Genomic DNA, 19,524 nt, shown 5'->3' on the forward strand with positions numbered 1-19,524 from the left:
GTATCGTAAAATAAGTATATTGAAAACACTAAACTTTTGTAAAGTGTCAAATAAGCTTATGTGGAGTAGTTATGAACTAGGCCTCATCATTTAGTCCGCGGATCCGATAAGTCCATGAAGGTCCGCAAGCCCGATGTGCTTTTAACCGACCCGCGAGAAAGTCCACTAAAGTCCGCTTCCGTAGGTAAAGTGCTGGGCTTAGTTTAAAGGTGTGAAACCCGTCCCGGCCCGCCAAAAGCTCGCAAGGCCCGGCCTGTAAAAACTCGCCAAGTAATAAAATATTATGAATGCATACTCTATTAGGTTTATAATAAAACTATCGCATTATGAAGCGATTATATGAATGAAACTTCTCGGGATCGATCGACACCAGCCGATATGATCGTTATATATATTTAGTGATCCTATAATTTTTTTATCTAATTCGGATCTCGTCAACCGTGGAATTTTTAGTAAACCGAAAACACCACTAATATGTCCTAAGAGAATACCCATTACTAAGATGCGAACACCGAAAGCCGTTTGCATATCTTAAATCACTTCTTTTTGTCACTGATCGTACGCGGTCGCACTAAGAAAACTTATTTGGCAAAGCCCCGGTCAATGGGGGGTTTTAATATATCAAAAAGTTTTTTTCGTTGATCGTAGGTACAGACGGTCAAACCATGTCTAAAACGGACGAAATTTTTAAATAATCTCTAAATATATATACCGATCACATATGTTGTTGTCGATCAACCATATTTTGAACTAGAGTTGTTGATTGCCGAAGTATCAACTAATGTATCATAACCTTTATATTAGGTTTATAATAAAACTATCGCATTATGAAACGATTTTATGAAGAAAACTTCTCAGGATTGATCGACACCAGCCGATATAATTGGTATATATATTTAGTAACCTTGTAAAAATTTCATCCAATTCGGATCTCATTTGACTGTCGAAATTTCCAATAAACCAACAACACCACTAATATGCCATAAAAGAAGACCCATTACCAAGATGCGAACACCGAAAGCCGTTTGCATATCTTAAGTCACCTCATTTTTGTCACCGATCGTGCGTGTTCGCACTGAGGAAACTTATTTGGCAAAGCCCCAATCAATGGGGGTTTTAATATGTCAAAATGTCTTTTTTTGTTGACCGTAGGTATGGACAGTTAAACCATTTCCAAAACGGACGAATTTTTTGCGGGATCCCTAAATATATATACCGATCACATATGTTGTTATCGATCGACCATATTTTGAACTTGAGTTGTTGATCGCCGAAGTGTCTATTAATGTATCATAACATTTATATTAGGTTTATAATAAAACTATCGCATTATGAAGTGAATATATGCAGGAAATTTTTCGGAATCGATCGACACCAACTAATGTAATCGGTATATATATTTAGTGACTCTGTAAAAATTCATCCAATTCTGACTGGTGAACGAAAAACACCACTAATATGCCTTAATGGGAGGACCTATTACCAAGATGCGAATGCCGAAAGATTTTACATATTTGAAATCACCTAATTTTTATCACCGATCGTGCGCGGTTGCACCGATGAAATACATTTGGCAAAGCCCCGGTCAATGGGGTTTTAATATGTCAAAACGCTTATTTTTTGGTTGACCGTAGGTACGGACGGTAAAATCATGTCCAAAACGGACGAAATTTTTATAGGGTCCCTAAATATATATATCGATCAAATCTATTGGTGCCGATCGACAATATTTTGAAATTGAAATATATTTGTGACTTTTTTTGAGAATTTTTTTAAAGAATTTTTTTATTGTTCCAAACTCTTAAATAAAATTATTATATATATTTTTTTCTAATATAATCCCGTAAGGCCGGCCTGTAAAAACTCGAAAAACCCGTTTTAAATAGATATACTTGAATTTTCATATTTATAAAAATATCTGACCGTCACTTTTCTAAATATATTAAAGCCCGGCCCGTTGACTAATCCTAGAATTTGTAATGTGAAGATACAATACTCCACCTATCACTTATCAGTCCCTTTGTGGCTATTATGTTGGGAAAGTTTTTTTTAGAAGATTTCATTCATTGAATGAAAAAAAACATTAACAAACTTAATGTGCTGACCAGGGGTACATTGGTCTATTAACATAATGAAGTGGTCCGTCTGATTGTTGTTGTTGATAATCTGATCAGGCGGCCTTCACTGGATCGTTTAGGGTTTTAACAACATAGGCAGAGAGTGAGGGAGACGATCAAAATGAAAGAGACAGAGCGAGATGCTATGCTGAACATGGATCCCAACGACAACGAACAGAAGCTTCTCCTTCCAGGTACCCTTTCCAATTGACGTGATTCCCGGGGTAAAGTTCTTATCTTTACTACTGGGTCGTCTTCTGATCTGATTTTCGATTATCTCAACTGGGTAGTTGAGTTGGGATTTCGATTTCCTGTCATGGGTTTTCACTAACAGTCGTCACTATCTCAATAATCGGATGAATTTGTGTAAATTGGAAATCTTTGGCTTGGTTTTATGATTAGAATTTCATTTTGTGTCAAGCCCTTGTTGATTCTGAGATACTCCTTGTTAGGTTTTACTTCTCCATTTGTAGTTCTGATTGTAGAAAAAGGAAACGGAATTTCGTGTTTAGCTGCAAAAAAAAAAAAAATAGTGTCACATTTTGGCAATGTATTATTCAGAGTTTCAGACCAAAAAGAAACGTAAAGCTTAAACATCTTGTCAATCAAAAGATATGCTTAAGATTGATTTTAACATCTGATTGCTAGTATAGGTAAAAACTGTTTTCATACGTCATTGTTTATGCTTTATGATGAGAAACTGAATTATTCAAAGCAATGGTCTTCTGATCAGCTAGCAGTGTTGGAAACATGGAGTTGGGGACTGTAGTCTGTACCACGGATCAACGTTATGACCAAGAGCCACAGTACACGCATATTGACCAGAATGAATTCTTACATAGAAGGTAACTCAACCTCCCTTATCTTTGCCAAGCCTATTACAGCCAGTTCATAAAATGTGTTTTTTTTTTGGGGAAAATGAATTCTAGATTCACAGCTATGTTTCAGTAAATACGCCTTTGGCTTACGATTAAGGTTTATAGCTTGACATTGTTGTTCCTTCTCTTCCCATGATCAAGTTTGTATTTTATCTGTTGATCTTCTCTTGGAAATGTTCAGTATGGTCTCAATTAATGTCCTCTTAATGCTCAGTATTGTGCTTACATCTGCCTTTTAGACTCCCTTTGAACTTTAGTTGCCTTCCTGGAAATGTTGTTTATGATTTCCTGATTGGCATTCGACATAATAATGACATTCTGATGCAATATCTGTGTTTTACAAGTATGACATGATCTCGGTTCCCTTCCCAATGTTTGCAGGCACAAGAAGCAGCAGGAGGAGGATATTGTCACATGTGAATGCAAGTATGAGGAAAAGGATCTTGAAAGTGCATGTGGAGAAAGGTGCTTAAATGTATTGACCAGCACAGAGTGCACTCCTGGATATTGCCCGTGCAGTGTTTATTGTAAGAATCAGGTAACATCTCTCTCTCTCTCTCTCTCTCTCTCTCTCTCTCTCTCTCCACACACACATATCCACTTCCATGACTTTTTTAGGTATGTTGAGTCTAATTTCCTTCTATTTTGAAAATTTCAGATAGGGTTTAGGGTTAAGATAGTGGGTTTTAAGGAGAGTGGGTCACATAAAGAATTGAGACTCAGTGTTTAAAAAGAGTTAGACATCCTTCTTAGTAGTTTCAGCAAATTATCCCTTCTACACTGATACAAAAAGAACCGTTGGTTTGAAGTTATGCATATCTATGTTTTGTTTTTTTTGCTTGACCATCTTTATAACTGCTTGAATCCATTGAAAAGATGACTAATGCGATAAGAATGTGCAGGTAGATTGAAATGTGAGTATTCATATTTCTTGTGCGAGTGTATGAAACCATTGTTACTATTCCTGATTTTTTTAATTTACGGTCAACAGAGATTTCAAAAATCTGAATATGCCAAGATAAAGTTATTTAAAACAGAAGGCCGTGGTTGGGGCATCCAAGCCAATCAGAACATAAAGGTAATTGCTTTATCTTGAGCTCTTCCAATCATTACATGACCTCTAATTTTTTTGCATTCCTACTAGTCTAAATTACATTAGTATACCTGGGTTTGAGGCAAGATAATAATTTTTTCTTTATTCAATGCATCTTTGGAACATGACGTTTATAATGCAGATCTTAGCCTGAGTTATGTTTGACACTTTGACCAAACACATTGGAAATGTTGAAACCTTTATATGTGTTTGATTTGAACACAGATAGGACTATTTGAAGTTGTTCATTTTTGAATTATATTGTTTCCTTCCTTTTGAGTTTTTTTTTAACTTACTCTATCTGAAGCAGGCTGGGCAGTTTATTATTGAGTATTGTGGAGAAGTGATATCATGTAAAGAAGCAAAGAAGAGATCACATGCTTATGAGCTTGAAGGTGGTTTAATAAATTTATGAATTACGATGTGACATAATTTTGAAACTGAGTTTAACATGTGGCCATGATGCAGGTATCAGGGATGCATTTATTATTTCTCTCAATGCTTCGGAGTCTATTGATGCCACTGTGAAGGGAAGCCTTGCTAGATTTATAAATCATTCTTGGTGAGCCACTTAAAGCAGAGTGATTAATCGTTGGAAAATTAGACTTGTCAATTAGAAAAGGGAGTGTTACTGGCACTCCTGGAAAGTCATTCTGCTGTCCGGTACACTTATTTTGTGCTTAATGCTTTCAGCCTACCAAATTGTGAGACAAGAAAGTGGAATGTGCTTGGGGAAATTAGGGTTGGAATATTTGCAAAACAAGATATATTAGTTGGAACTGAGTTGTCATATGACTACAATTTCGAATGGTACGGAGGTGCTAAGGTTCGCTGTCTCTGTGGTGCTTCCAGCTGTTCAGGATTTCTTGGGGCCAAATCTCGTGGTTTTCAGGTAATTCATTATTTGACAATTTGAGTTATGAGTCTCATTTAGATAATGAAAGGTGAAAATGTTGGTGTTTGTCTTATAAGGGCATCAGTATGATTGCACATTATTTTATGTATTATATGTTGTTTGTATTGCGACGTTTTAGAGCCACTAGATACATGTATTTTAGATGGAAGTAGCTGCTGAGTCAAAAATGCTATCAACACTATCAAATCATGTTTTTGTACTGATTAAAAAAAGTGAGTTTTAGTTTTAATGATTTGCGATTCCATGGAGTTTGGAAATATCCTATACTATATATATATATATATAGACGATTGGGAGCCAAAAGTGCACCAAAAGTGCGGACGTCAGCAATTCTAGCGACCGGCAACACGCAACGACGGTGCGGATGGTGCCGACCTTGCTCCTCCCCTCCCAACGCTCCTGTCTATGTCGGCTGGAGCTCCATCGCCGGCCCACAGCGGCCAGAATCTGCAAATTTCCCACAACTTAAAATTTCTGGAAATTTGCAGATTCTGGCCGGCGATGGAGTTTCGGCTGGCAGACAGGAGCGCCGGGAGGGGGGGGGGGGGAGCACGGCCGGCATCATCCGCGCTGTCGCCGGAATGGCTGAATCCGCACCGTGCGGACGTCCGCTCCATAACCGGTCTCTATATATATATATATATATATATATATATTGAGGAATGGGTTCAATGGCCTGCTTAGAGGTTTTGTCTTGTGTTAGACATACATAATTGGCATACATTCATATACAATGTTGGCTATGTGTTAGCGGTAGAATTTGCCTCCTATATCTTGATGGGTCCTTCGGGAAAAGGATATATTGGCCAAATATGTTCCAACATTATGCCTAATTTCAAACCTTGGCTATGCCTAACAGCAATCCTCCCTTTTTCTATATGATTCATTATGTTTTTCTGGCATTTATCTAAGGGCAAAAACCATATTGTCGAGAAGTATTTGTTAGCAGACACATCACATATTCTAAATAACAACCCCCCCCCCCCCCACAACATACACCTACACACACAAGTAACACAACCATAAGATTCTAGAAGTGCATAGTGGTCTTTGCCAAAAAAAAGAAGAAGAGATAATTGAAGTGTGGTGGTACAATTGGTTGTTCTTATCTGGTGTTTGATTTCCATCATCCATTGGGAGCTGAACAGTTAGTTCTTGGTTCACCAGCGCTTTTTCTCTATGCAAGTGTTCTGCTGGAGTTCAAGTAAGGTAATATGGGCTCTTAGTCAGTTAGGTATCTAGCTGCATTGAGTTCTAGTTTTGCTCTTTCCAGTAGAAGAACAGCCTGATAAAAAACTCCCCAATCATCACATTACTCGATGCCTGATTTCATAGGTCGTCTCCATTTGCGGCAGGATAGTTGAGTTTTGATATTCGGGTTACTAGTTTTTGCTGCTTAACTGGACTAAAAGTTTCCTAGCATAATAAAATTGATTGAAGATCTGGGCTTGCCTACTGTATATTTTGATGTTGTTCAGGCAATGGACTTGTATAAGTGTGGGTTATAATAAAGGGGATTATATTTACCCTTAATTTTCATCGGTCCTCCAAAACTTCAGTATCTTTTACTGACAGTCGCATCCCTCTGGACTGAATCAACTATAAACTTCAGTAGAGTTTTCCAATTACTCAAGACGCCCTTAGTTTTCATCATATCTTATACCCACCCTGCCAACGATCCGAAGCAACCATATGAACCCAATCGCGTCAAACCACCTACGTTGAGATTTTCTTGGTCAATGGAGCATCAAATCATCATCCATGACGACTCTTTAAGGATGAAAAGGTATGTTGATTGCAATATTGATTGAGGTTCTTTGGTATTTTGAAAATTGGATTCATGCTTTGGTAGCTATATAGATCTAAGCACCATATGTACAGATTGTTTGTGTATGGTACCTTGGTATTTATAGTGGGGAGCCATTTATAGCCGAATAGTGTCCCTTGTGCATGGACAAATGTGCCTGTACAACAACTTTTTATTTGTGGCTAAAGTTGGCTGCAAAATTGAGTACAAAATTTTCTGTATCCTTTAACTGAACGCTGATCACTAAAGTTTGTTCTCTAATGCAGGGTGATACTTCTAGTCGAGGTAGCGGGGTAGGGTCAGATGCTGCGATGGACTCGATCACTCAATCTAGTACTCATGAGGTAAAGAGTTGTACCTTAAATAGCTTTGGTGAGTTGGGTGTGTTGCCAAATTTGCCACATGAGTTTCCTGTTTGTTCGTTAGTTAATCTTGTTATCTTTAATGTAGGCTGACACTTCAACTCGAGGTAGTGAGGTTGACTCGGAATGTGTAATGGATTTCACTAGTGAATTTACTACTTATGAGGTAACCATAGTTATTCTATGCTTTGTGTGTTTTCAAATAAAAAAGTATATTTGGATCCTTATATGCAACACTTTCTTTTGTTCTTTAGATTTTCAAGAGTAGAGAATCCCTGATGTTGTGGGCTCGTGAGGCTGGGAAACGAAACGGGTTTGTCATTGTGACCGTACGATCTGATTTGGGTGGTAAAAGCTTGAAACCTAGAGTTACATTGGGGTGCGAGCGGGGTGGAAAATTTAAGGTTCACAAAGAAAGATATGAGAAGGGTGAAAAGCAAAGATGTGGGAGTGGTAGCAAGAAATGTGGTTGTCCTTTCACATTAAAGGGTGAGAAGTTAACAAGTGGTGATGGATGGATGCTAAAAGTGGCATGTGGAGTTCACAATCATGCATTAACTGAGTCTCTTGAAGGGCACTCATATGCTGGGAGGTTGTCAGAGGAGGAGACTTCACTCTTGATTGACTTGTCAAAGAGTTTAGTACGACCCAAAGAAATCTTGAGCAAACTGAAGCAGAGGGACTCACTCAATGTTACGACAATAAGGACTATCTACAATGCACGCCAGAGGCAAAGGGTTAAAGAGAAAGCCGGTAGGTCTCAAATGGAACAACTTTTATTCAAGTTGAATGAGCATAATTACTTTCAGTGGCACAGGACTTGCCCTATTTCAGAGAATGTGCTGGACTTATTTTGGGCTCATCCTGTGAGTTTGGAATTGTTACGTGTATTTCCTACCATCTTGATGCTGGATTGCACTTTTAAAACCAATAGGTTTCGGTATCCTCTCCTAGAGGTTGTCGGTGTGACATCGACTAATATGACATTCTCAATTGCATTTGTACTTTTGGATTCTGAAAAAGAAGATAACTATGTATGGGCCTTAAATAGATTACGTGATCTGTTGGATGGGTGTCCTATGCCCAATGTTATAGTCACAGATAAGGATTTGGAATTGATGAGAGCTGTTGTGACAGTATTTCCTTCAGCTAGACATATGCTGTGTAAATGGCATATCAATAAGAATGTGATGGCCAAATGCAGGAATCTGTTTGAGTCCAAGGAAAAGTGGGATAGGTTTATTATGAAGTGGAATGTGCTTGTGACATCACCTACGGAAAAAGACTTTGTACAAGAGCTAGCAGTGCTACAGAGTGAATTTAGTAATTACACAGAGGTCTTAAACTACGTTACGAACACTTGGTTGAATCCATTTAAGGAAAGATTTGTGGCAGCCTGGACAGACATGATCATGCATTTTGGTAATGTGGCATCAAACAGGTAATGAACTTGGTTTATCACTCATGCAGTGTTACATCATTGTTTTGTTTTGAAGTCGTGTTAATTTTCTTGTACTCTTATTTTGTAACAGGGCGGAGAGCGCACATTCTAAGCTTAAGAGGCAACTTGGTTTGAGTCAGGGGAATTTTGAGGGTTCTTTTGAGAAGATACATGCTCTTCTTGAGTTACAACATACTGACATTAAGGCGTCATTTGAGAATTCCTTGACAGTTGTCCAACATAGCTCCTGGCCTTCAGAATTCAAACATCTCAGAGGAGTAGTTTCTACTTTTGCATTGGACAAGGTATTATCTCAGTTCAAGCTAGGCACTTCAATGAACAATGATGATCTTAATTGTGGTTGTGTCATACGTTGCACTCATGGTTTACCTTGTGCCCATGAACTTGCCAAATATACGAGGGATTGCCGACCAATTCCTCTTGAGTCTGTTGACCCCCATTGGAGGAAACTTCATATGTCGCCTACTTCGGATCTTAGTAATGAGACTATTGATGTTGATGAATTTCCTGAGTTGGAGTTGCTTCAATATTTCTTTAGTAAGGCAAGTGCTGATAACCGGTTGATGCTGAGGAAAAGAGTGAGAGAACTTGTACCATCCCTAACAACTCTTGTTGAGCCAGGGGTCAAGTCCAGGACACGAGGTCAATTGAAGGAGAGAATTGATATGTCCGGTCCGATAAATTCATCAGCATGTGAGTTAATTCAATCTGCATCTGTGGACAGTCATTCACGTAGTGTGACTGGTGATACAATGGATGTTTTGGAAAAATCAACACATAAGCAGACAGGGCCAATGAAGGAGAAGGTAATAAAGATACAATCCTTAGATTTAAATTTTAATATATATGTACATTTCATATATGACAATTTAAATTATATTGACAGGTTTACCGGACTCTCTCAGCAAAAGTTAGGTCATATATTGATTCATTTCCTGTTGGATTGATGCCATACATAGAACGCGTCAAGGATGTATGTGATGATGGTAATTGTGGGTTTAGAGCGGTAGCTGATTTAGTAGGATTGGGCGAGAATGCATACTTGCAAGTGAGGAATGACCTACTTACTGAATTGTCTTCCTATTCTGCGCATTATGGCGAGCTATATGGCAGTGCAGAGAGGGTTCGTGAGTTGGCACAAGCACTTTCATTTTTCAATGAGGGTAGAGCGCCGTTTGACAGATGCATGACAATGCCTGACATGGGTCATCTCATAGCGTCATGCTATAAAATTGTACTCTTCCACTTATCAGCTACTCAATGCCTTACCTTCCTACCCCTTCGATCAACACCTGTTCCCTTGTCAATGCGTAGACATATTGCTATTGGTCTTGTCAATGATTCCCATTATGTTGAGGTATGATGAATTACAATAGTGTGCTTTATCACTTGTATGAGTAAATTTCTTATATTAATAAAAACATATTTGTCTTGTAGGTCTTCTTAAAGCCAGGACATCCTGTACCACCCATTGAGTCTAATTGGATCAGATATCGTACACAAGCTGCACAGGGGTGGGATATAATATATGCTGATTGCATCGCACATTTCCAGTTGCTTGCCCGCTCGGACTAGATTTGACTCGGGTGTGAGCGGAGCTGGAGAAGTTGCAAATCATTTTTTAGGATGGTAAGGCTCGGTCATGTCCTTTATAATGCACCTGGCATTGAAAGGGATATCGTAAAGTGGACATCGTTCCCATTCAGGGTGTAGTCTTGAAAAGCACAAGAACGACACCAAAAACCAAGTCGTTTTCCATAGAAAAACCTGGAATCGTTTGTCCATCATCACTGAGCTTATCAGACTATGAAATATGTGCACACTACTTAATACACTTTTAGGTTGTACTTTGGAGACAATGCTCTTCAATTAATCAGGAGAGTACCCGTGGAGTAGGTACGTAAACCGGAATGAAGACAGTGTTAGCTACGTATAAAACATTTTGGCATTATGGGTGAAGCAAGAGTCTTTGACACTTGGAGATAGGACTAGTCAGCTTGGACTTATGCCGCTTTAGAACACTGACTGTCTTAAAAGTGAGAATTGTTGTAAGTGTTTAGGTATCGAATAAGAATCGGTGTGTGTGAATGAGGAACTGATCAAGGTTAAGGGATATAGTCTTCAAGGCATTCAATAAATTTTTGTCTTTCGGTACAAAATGTGAATCATAAAACGATGTGTTTGCCTAACAGCTTACCTGTTTGGCTCGCGAGGCAAGATTATTATGCCTTGACCTTTGAATATTTTCTCAGTCATTTTATGGAACTTCTTATCTTCCAGTGTCACATGATAGATCTCTGACAATCCAAACAGCTGGTGATCAAGTTTGCTGGTGGATATTCTTTTTAGTTAAAACATATAGAACCAAGTTCATACACTTTAGCTATTCTAGAATACAAATGAAACTTAAGAAAGTGATACTACATTTACATCTGTCTGCACCTGTGCCTTTTTGTTTGTCTTTCATCTAAAGCTTTTTAAATTATACGTTAGTGGTTCAGTTCCTTCATCTTTTTTGCTAGTTTATATGCAACACCTTGTTCATGAAAAGTATTGTCCATACTGTGATCTGTTCTAGTTTCTCACTTTCTTGAACAAAAACTTAAATGACTCATGATATATTTAGTGGCTCTAAATCCTTCTAAGTCCAGCTTCTTGAAGATTATGAAAGAAAAAGGGTAGTGTTACACAATCATAATCCATGATAAATGTTGATGGTTAGGTTTTGTATTCTTTATTAATGATTTGCTGCACATATTAGCCCGAATAAGAACAGTAAACATTTCCGAATTAGCATGCTTGATTGATTTATTAATGTTTTGTATTCTTATTATATCTTGTTCCTCTTGATCTTGCATTTGCTGTATATTCTTGATTGATTAGCATGCTTATCTGATCAGGTAGGCTTTCCTTATCTCATTGCATGTACATTCTTAGCAGTTGGGATTTGTGACCGTTGTGCATTTTCTGTTTTCTTCTTCTTAATAAAACCATTTGCTTCTATTGAAATATTTTTTTTTCTATTCTAACCCTCATAATGCTATATTTTCTTGACAGGAGGATACGTACTTATGGGAAGATGACGATGAAAGGTAATGTTCACCAATTTAGATGCATTTATTTTAAAGATTTTTCTTTGGTTTTGTGTATTTTATTTATTTGCTACTGTTATTATTGTTATTATTATTATTTTATCTTTGAGGGATGTTTTATATTAGAAGAAAGTCTTAAATCTAGATATCTGGTGGATTGCCATGCACCCACGCCCATCATAGATATTTGAATACTGATCTTATGTAAATTCAGTAGAGAGGAATATGAATTTGGAAACTTTATTGTTATCAGTATTATTAATATAATGCAAGCAAGTCATGAGTTCACATTTGCTTACATTTATTGTATTCTTTGTGCGCAATGAATTTCTGAACAATTTTTTTGGAGATATCAATTACAAGCTAAATCTAAACACGTAAACTTTAGAGAATATGTCAACCTATTTCCCAAGAACTAAATATAGTTTTATGACCAGGGACAATCTCTAATGGTATAGGTTAATAGATCATCTCTCAAAGTTTTTTTTTTTGGGATGACGTAAGTTGCTTCAGAAACTTGTATTGGACCATATATTACAAGGCTTTTTTATAGTAAAAAACAAAAGGCTGAGGTCAGATGTGGAAGATGAGGTGGACAAGTCACATCATTAGCTTTCTCTTGTTGTGATGCTGCGCTTAGTGAATACTGTGGTTATTATGCTTCTACCTCATTGGGTGGTTTGAATGTAGGCCATGTCTGTTGTATTGAAAATATCTTTGTTAATCCATAATTATTTCGGAGACTTGCTTCACTCAGTTGCATCAACTAGTACCAATTAAGAGATTTTGGTATGTGTATGTTTGCTTTCTTTTTCTTATTTTTATTTATTTTTGGCTGTATATCACTTGTTTTTACTTGACTTGTGATGACAGGTATTCAGTGGAGAAAATTCCGCTCTATGATTCAGCAGAGGATGAGCCTTCTTCTATGCTCTTCAAAACTGTCAACTCAAATTCTGAATTTGATGTAAAAGGGATGATGATCAATGTCCATGCTGATTCTGAAAATCAGTTGATGTCTACTGCTCTTGTTGTCCACTCACTTGAGTCAGATCCAATGGAGTGTGTAGTTAAGGAGGCAAAAAATGAAGTGAGTGAAGAGACACAAATTTATTCACTAGATAATCAACCGGCTTTCCTGAAAAAGAATGCAATGATATCTCGAATCCGTAGCAATACTGCATGTCGAAACTATCACATTGAATCAGGATCAATTTCAAACAAGAGAATAAAACAAGGTTCTAGTGCAAAGTTGAAACATTATGTGCAAAAGCAAGTCAATGCCAAATCTGTAGCTTTGCTTTTAGCATCAAATGAGGCACAAGAGGAAATTTTGAAACACGAGGTACTTTATGTGTGTTGTTTTTTGGGTTTTTGCTCATCTATTGTTTATTGAAGTATACAAATCTCAAGAGTATTTATTAGGGTTATATTGGTGATACTCTACCTTCCTTACCTTCCTTTTTGTTATTATCTCATCATCTCAGAAAACACATGACGTACATCTCAACGAGTCTTCATTATCTGCTTAGATGTGTTATTAATTCTATACTCCTATGACATGTGTTACAGTATGTGTGTTTAGAGTCGTAGTTTTCTTCCATTGTATGTATATGGTTTGGATGGATACCTCCTGAACAAGTTGGTATCATTTTGTACATGAAACTATAAAAGTTAGTTTTGCGCATTTTACTTTTCTTTTCAATTTGATATAATGTCATTGGTATCCAAAAAATGTCTTTTTTGATTCTTAAATTGTGTTTTTTTTTCTTTTTTAATATGGTTGATGCTTCAGAAGCATTAATATGAAGTGTCAGGAATTCTGTCATCTCCAATATTTGTATGCAGCTTAGGTTGTTTCTTTTCATTTGTTTTTGTTATTGCAAACTTCTTTCTGTTTTCTCTGGGTTTGTAAGTTTTGTGGGTCCTGATCTCTTTTCTTCTGGTAGAATTTTCTTTCCCCTTGTTATATAGAAGCATCTCTTTTCCTAAATAATAATTGTAGTTTATTTTTATTGTTTTAGTTAAGCTCTTAGGCACATTTTGTTAAAAAAAAAAAATTCTTCGCAGGAGATGAGAAGTGATGCTGCGGCTCATCTTGAATCCTTATACAATGAGATACGACCTGCCATTGAAGAACATGAAAGGGACAGTCAAGACAGTGTGGCAACTAGTGTAGCTGAGAAATGGATAGAAGCCTGCTGCTTGAAACTGAAGACAGAATTAGACCTTTATTCCTCCATTGTTAAAAGAGTTGCTTGTACCACTCGCATGGCAAGCGACCAATCCAAATCTGCCGATAGCATGGTAGAGAATGAAATCAAGTTACTCCCGAATTGAGGTGCCTTTCAAACTTGTGCTTTGGATTGCCCATTTGGAATTCCTCCTGACGGTTAGACAGGACTTGTTTTCTTGAGGCTGTCCATTTTTCAGTGATGAACGAGTTTGTTTCTGAAAGAATTTTCAATTGCGACTTCCTCAATGGAGGCTTCTTTCCTGTCCTTGTGGTTTGGAATGTTTTTTTTTAACTTTATCTATTTACTAGGCACCATCATATTAGTCATGATTTAGCCGAAACTTGATCAATTTGGGCTGTGGTATAGTAGCCCCACCCAATTGTTAAATTGGTTAATCAAATCGAAGTTGATTGAATTGTAACCTTTTGAATCATCGGAAGCACAAAATTTGGAGTAGGTGGGGATATTTATCACAGGGTGCTTCCTTAAAAAAACGAAGGGACTGGTGCGCCCTTAAAGTTTTCTCTTTTGTAATTGTCCATCTTCGTAGATTTGTATGTAGAGTGGAAGCTAGTACCTATATGATCATTATGTCGTGTTCCTATAATCATTATGCAAGTTTATTTAATTTTTTTTATACGGAAGACTAAACTACAAGTAATCGCCTCTTGTTGTAACGCTACACCAAGTCACCAACCTAAGTCAATGGTTCCCTTTAGGTATCGAAATATGTTCTTGACACCACTCCAATGACGCTGCGTTGGAGCTGAGCTAAATCTAGCAAACAAGTTCACTGAGATTGCAATAATTGGTCGAGTATATTGGGCGAAGTATAATAATGCGCCTATTGCACTTAGGTAGGGAGTTTTAGCTCCTAGAACCTCTTCGTCCTCTTCCTGTGGGTGAAATGGATCTTTGTTTACATCCAAACTTCGACCGATCATGGGAGTGCTAACAAGGTGCACTTTGTCCATGTTAAATCGCCTGAGCATCTTTTGGACATATGTAGACTGGTGGATTAAAATCCCACAAACTCGGTGCTCTAGTTCAAGGCCTAGACAAAACCGAGTTTTCCCAATATCTTTCATCTCAAATTCGGATTTCAAATAGCTCGTGGTTTCTCTTATTTCTTCAAGAGTACCTATTATGTTCATGTCATCAACATATACGGCTACAAAAGCAAATCCGAAACTTGTTTTCTTTATAAATACGTAGGGGCACAATTCATTATTCTTATATCATTTCCCAATCAAGTAGTCACTTAGATGGGTATACCACATCCGCCTGGATTTCTTTAGTCCGTAAAGTGAGCGTTTGAACCTAATTGCAAACGCACTCCGTGGTTTAGAATCACTTGACTTGGGCAATTGAAGGCCATCATGCACTTTCATATATATCTCTAAATCTAGATCCCTAGAGAGATATGTTGTAACCACATCCATAAGCTGCATGTCCAGTCATTTGGAAACTACCAAACTAACAAGGTTGTGGAACGTTATGACGTCCATTATGGGAGAGTATGTCTCCTCATAGTTAATTCCAAGGCGTTGTAAGAAACCATGCGCCACAAGGCTAGCCTTGAACCTTAGGACTTCGTTCTTCTCATTACGCTTTCTGATAAATACACATTTATGTCCTACATGCTTTACACTTGGTGGGGTTAGCAGTACCGGACCCAATACCTGTCTTTTGCCAGTGAATCTAATTCTACCTGGATTGCGTCTTTCCATTTAGGCCAATTTGCTCTTTGGTTACACTCTGCAATAGAGCGTGGTTCGATATCATCGTGCTCTATTATTTCATGAGCAACATTATATGCAAATGCATCATCAATGTGTATGGAAGATCTTTCCATCAACTCATGTGCACTCTCATAATTCATTGAGATTTCTTTGTTCTCTGGAATCAAATCAAACATAGCGTCCTCCAGTAATGATTCATGGACATAACTATAATAAGAGATAATCTCATGAAAGAGATTCTCCATATAGATGATTAATGGATTTGGTTGTGCCTTAGTCGCCATTTTCTTCCTTGGGCGAGTATTGGTCGAACCAAGTGGCCTCCCCTTCTTCCTTTGAGAAGCCACGACCTCAACCACACCTCCACTAAGTGTGGGTGCAGTGCCTCCTACTACGGCAATGTGCCCTTTTTTGGGGACCTCTAACCTTGCAGGCACACTTGCAGCTGGTATATGTGATCTTGTCACTTTAGCGATATCAGAAAACACATTAGGCATCGAATCTGCTACGTTCTGAAGATTGATTATTCTTTTCACTTAACTTTCACATTGTGGAGTGCGGGATCAAAATGAGATTGAGTGGGGACAAACCATGACAATTCATGTCGTTCACTTTGAAAATCTTTTTTCTTATCTCCTCTTAACGACGGGAAGACTGTCTCATCAAAGTGACAATCCTCAAATCTAGTGGTAAAACGATCGCCTGTCAAAGGTTCTAAAGAGCAAATAATTTTAGGGGATTCATATCCAACATAAATACCTAGTCAACTCTGAGGACCCATTTTTGTGCGCTGTGGGGGCGCAATAGACACATACACAACACAACCAAATATGCGTAAGTGTTAAATGTCACGTTCATATCTAGTAACCAACTGGTACGCAGAAAATAGTTGGCTAGTAGTGGGTCTGAAACGAATAAGCAAGGATGCGTGCAATATTGCATTACCCCATGCACTGATAGGCAAGTTGATGCGCATAACAAGTGCCCTAGCCACCATCTGTAACCTTTTGATGGTGGCTTCATTGAGACCATTTTGTGTATACACATGGGGAACATGATGCTCTACATCGATCCCAAAAAGACATGCAATAATCATCAAATGCTTTTGATGTAAACTCTCCAGCGTTGTCAAGCCTTATATACTTAATAGGGTGATCAGGGTGGTGAGCCCTTAAATGAATAATTTGTGCTAGAAGTTTTGCAAATGCAGCGTTTCGTGTGGACAATAATGCAACATGTGACCAGTGAGTCAAAGCATCCACCAGAACCATAAAGTACTTAAATGGCCCGCATTCTAGGTGGATAGGTCGAGAAATATCACCTTGTATCCTTTGTAAGAATGGAATGTTTTGTTTCATATCTTAGCATATGAAGGTCTTGATCATGTTTTTGCTAAAGAGCAGGCTTTGCAAAATGACTGATGTGCCTTGGAAATAGTCATTGAGGCAGAGGGAGGGAACACATCTAGTGCTTTAGAAGACAATGACTGCATTGGTGCAGTGTAACCAGCACTTTACATCGTATTGGATTATTGTCCCCTTTTATTATTCCCTCTAAAGAAGGGATGTCCGTGTGAATTCTTTAAAATACGGACCGTCATGTCACGACTAGGATGTCCTAATCGGTCATGCCAAAGCCTATATAAGTCAGTGTCCCAAATTTCATCATTGGTGACAACATAAGATTCAATAATCCGAATGGTAGTAAGATATAGTCCATTATCTTGACTCTTCATATTCTCTAAAACGCGTGTCCTTCCACATTCAAGAGAAGTAAGACACAAAGATTCAATTCTATTCTCACAACAGATGATAACAGTTGGTACGAATATCTTTGTAGCTTAACAAGGTTCGAGGGGCTCTAGGTGCATATAGAGCATTTGTGATTTTCAGCAATGTGCCATTTGGCAGGAAAAATTGGGCAGTTCCTCGCCCTTTTACTATTTGGTCGAATCCAGTCATAGTAGACAAACATGAATTATAAGGAATTAATTCAACAAATAATTGTCAATTCCTTAATACAGTGTGATCATTAAATTTTGATGTGATCATTTTAAAAAATATGTCTCATATTCATTAGAGTATTCTGGCGTAGGTCGAATGATATACTTTTCATTCCAATATTTTTTTCTTTATTGCATGGATGTATTGCTTTACATCAGTAATAATGTTATTTTGAACCATGTATTAAAACTTGAACAATCTCAATACTTCAGAATAAAATCTGAAAATTTATTAATAATTCAACGGTAATCAAAATAAGTCTCATACATAGAAATCCAAATTCAATAAACCATTATTGAAAATAAACTTTAAGACCAAACCAATAGTCTAATTAAAATAAGGCATTACGTCTTCACACTCAATTTGAAAATAAATGAAAAAGATTAATCAAAATCTGGATATCGCTTGACTTGGCAGGGTCCAACTTGCCATTAAAGTCTGAAATTGTGAGGTTGACATTAGGCTCAGGACCTTCTTCCTCCATATAATGAGCCTCTTGTTCTCTAGACTCCCTATACCTCTTGTTATTGGCTGCTACTCTGTTGCTTGCCTGACAGTTCTTTAGTGTCTCCACATCTATAGCGAGGTTCATTGCCAACTCTTTCCCTTTTTGCTTGGGGGTTTTTCGGTGCCTTTTGCACTTTGTGACCACTAGGTCCAGTGCCACCATGGCCACTAGGACATGCACCACCATACATTGGGAGGACCTCCACGACTCATTCCACGACCCATACCTCGGCCTCCAAATCCCTTTCCACGTGGTGTATTGCCCCCACGTGTGTAAGGGTCAGTACATCTAGTCCCCTTTGCTTTAGGGTTCTTTCCATCCTTCACCTTTCCATAGCCTCTAGAATTTTCTTTGTCCCAACAGACCTGTCATTATTGTTTAGAAGAACTTGATCATCACACTCAGATACTTGCAAAATGGTCATCAATTTATGGATGGTAGTGATTCTTTTGTTGTCATACTCCAACCTATACTAGATCATATTATCTTATGTGAGTTCATTGCCATAGAAATTGAGACGTGTTTTCAAACGCAACATATCCTTGTTGAAGTCATTAACCCTTTTGTAGTTAAGTAAGCATATTTCATTCCACTGGACAGTTAATTCTGGGAGCAAAGTGTCATGAATGTTTCCAAAACGTCCCTTTAAGGCATCCCACAGTTCTTTGGGTGTTTTCAACTGAAGGTACTCCCATACCAAGCTTTGATCAATATGCCGCCTCAAGAACATTAGGGCATTGGCTTTGGTTTTTACCGACGATTCATCTTCTTTGTCGGTGGGAGGATACATGGTGGTTGTGTAGTCCTTTCCCACCAATGTGGTTTCAACATCAGAAACCCAACGATTGTACTCAAATCCTTCTGATGGCATCACTGAAACGGAGGAGGACAACGGTAGACTCGGTGGTGATGAAACTAGAAAAGTGAATTTCAAAGTAGTTTTTGATTTGAACAAATTTGAGATAAAATCGGATTGGGTATGAAGAGATTAGGCAAGATTCACCCAAAGAAAGAAGGAAAGCTCATCAAAACCTGCCGGTGGTGCTCCACTGCCTTGATTTCAATCCCCTCACAAACTTGCTTAAATTCAACATGCAAGGTACATGCTTGGTGGATGAGGAAGAGAGGAAGAAAATGGTGGTAGTTTGGTAGCCCATGGTGGCCAGACGACGACGGCGCGAGGTCGAGAAGAAGAAAGTGTGGTGTTGCGATCTCGGTGGAAAATGCATAGAGTCTCTCTCTATCGAAAAGGAGAAAATGAGGGGGAGAGAGTGAGGTGGCCAGAATAAGTAGAGACCTAGGTTTGG

The 19,524-nt window shown here is 38.0% G+C and overlaps 1 protein-coding gene across 5 annotated transcripts; it reads left to right on the forward strand.

The window, feature by feature from the left end:
- The first annotated feature begins 2,198 nt into the window (after positions 1-2,198).
- LOC126803225 (histone-lysine N-methyltransferase ASHH1) lies at positions 2,199-14,529 on the forward strand. 5 transcript variants are annotated; one of them, XR_007673073.1, is made up of 15 exons: positions 2,199-2,311; positions 2,851-2,962; positions 3,377-3,533; positions 3,987-4,073; positions 4,399-4,483; positions 4,557-4,650; positions 4,782-4,980; positions 7,078-7,155; positions 7,262-7,339; positions 7,428-8,614; positions 8,706-9,441; positions 9,522-9,992; positions 10,073-10,264; positions 11,693-11,727; positions 12,601-12,708. XR_007673073.1 is itself a non-coding variant. In XM_050531004.1 (13 exons), exons 1-13 carry the CDS (start codon positions 2,239-2,241, stop codon positions 10,208-10,210), a joined length of 3,495 nt encoding a protein of 1,164 aa, XP_050386961.1. In that variant the 5' UTR covers positions 2,199-2,238; the 3' UTR covers positions 10,211-12,744. The 5 variants fall into 5 exon arrangements, 2 of the variants coding, with proteins under 2 accessions (XP_050386961.1, XP_050386962.1); XR_007673075.1 differs by having other exon boundaries at positions 10,073-10,531; positions 12,601-12,705; XR_007673074.1 differs by having other exon boundaries at positions 10,073-10,531; positions 11,693-12,744.
- The last annotated feature ends 4,995 nt before the right edge of the window (positions 14,530-19,524 follow it).

Source organism: Argentina anserina, chromosome 7 (genome assembly GCF_933775445.1).
Source record: "Argentina anserina chromosome 7, drPotAnse1.1, whole genome shotgun sequence".
In the NCBI taxonomy this organism is placed as follows: Eukaryota; Viridiplantae; Streptophyta; class Magnoliopsida; order Rosales; family Rosaceae; genus Argentina; species Argentina anserina.

Bases quoted from the DNA above. Each gene is read 5' to 3' on its own strand.
- LOC126803225 (XM_050531004.1), top strand. From the start codon at position 2,239: ATGAAAGAGACAGAGCGAGATGCTATGCTGAACATGGATCCCAACGAC. The intron at 9,442-9,521 runs GTAATAAAGATA...TTATATTGACAG, and splicing joins CAGGGCCAATGAAGGAGAAG to GTTTACCGGACTCTCTCAGC. The intron at 9,993-10,072 runs GTATGATGAATT...TTTGTCTTGTAG, and splicing joins ATGATTCCCATTATGTTGAG to GTCTTCTTAAAGCCAGGACA.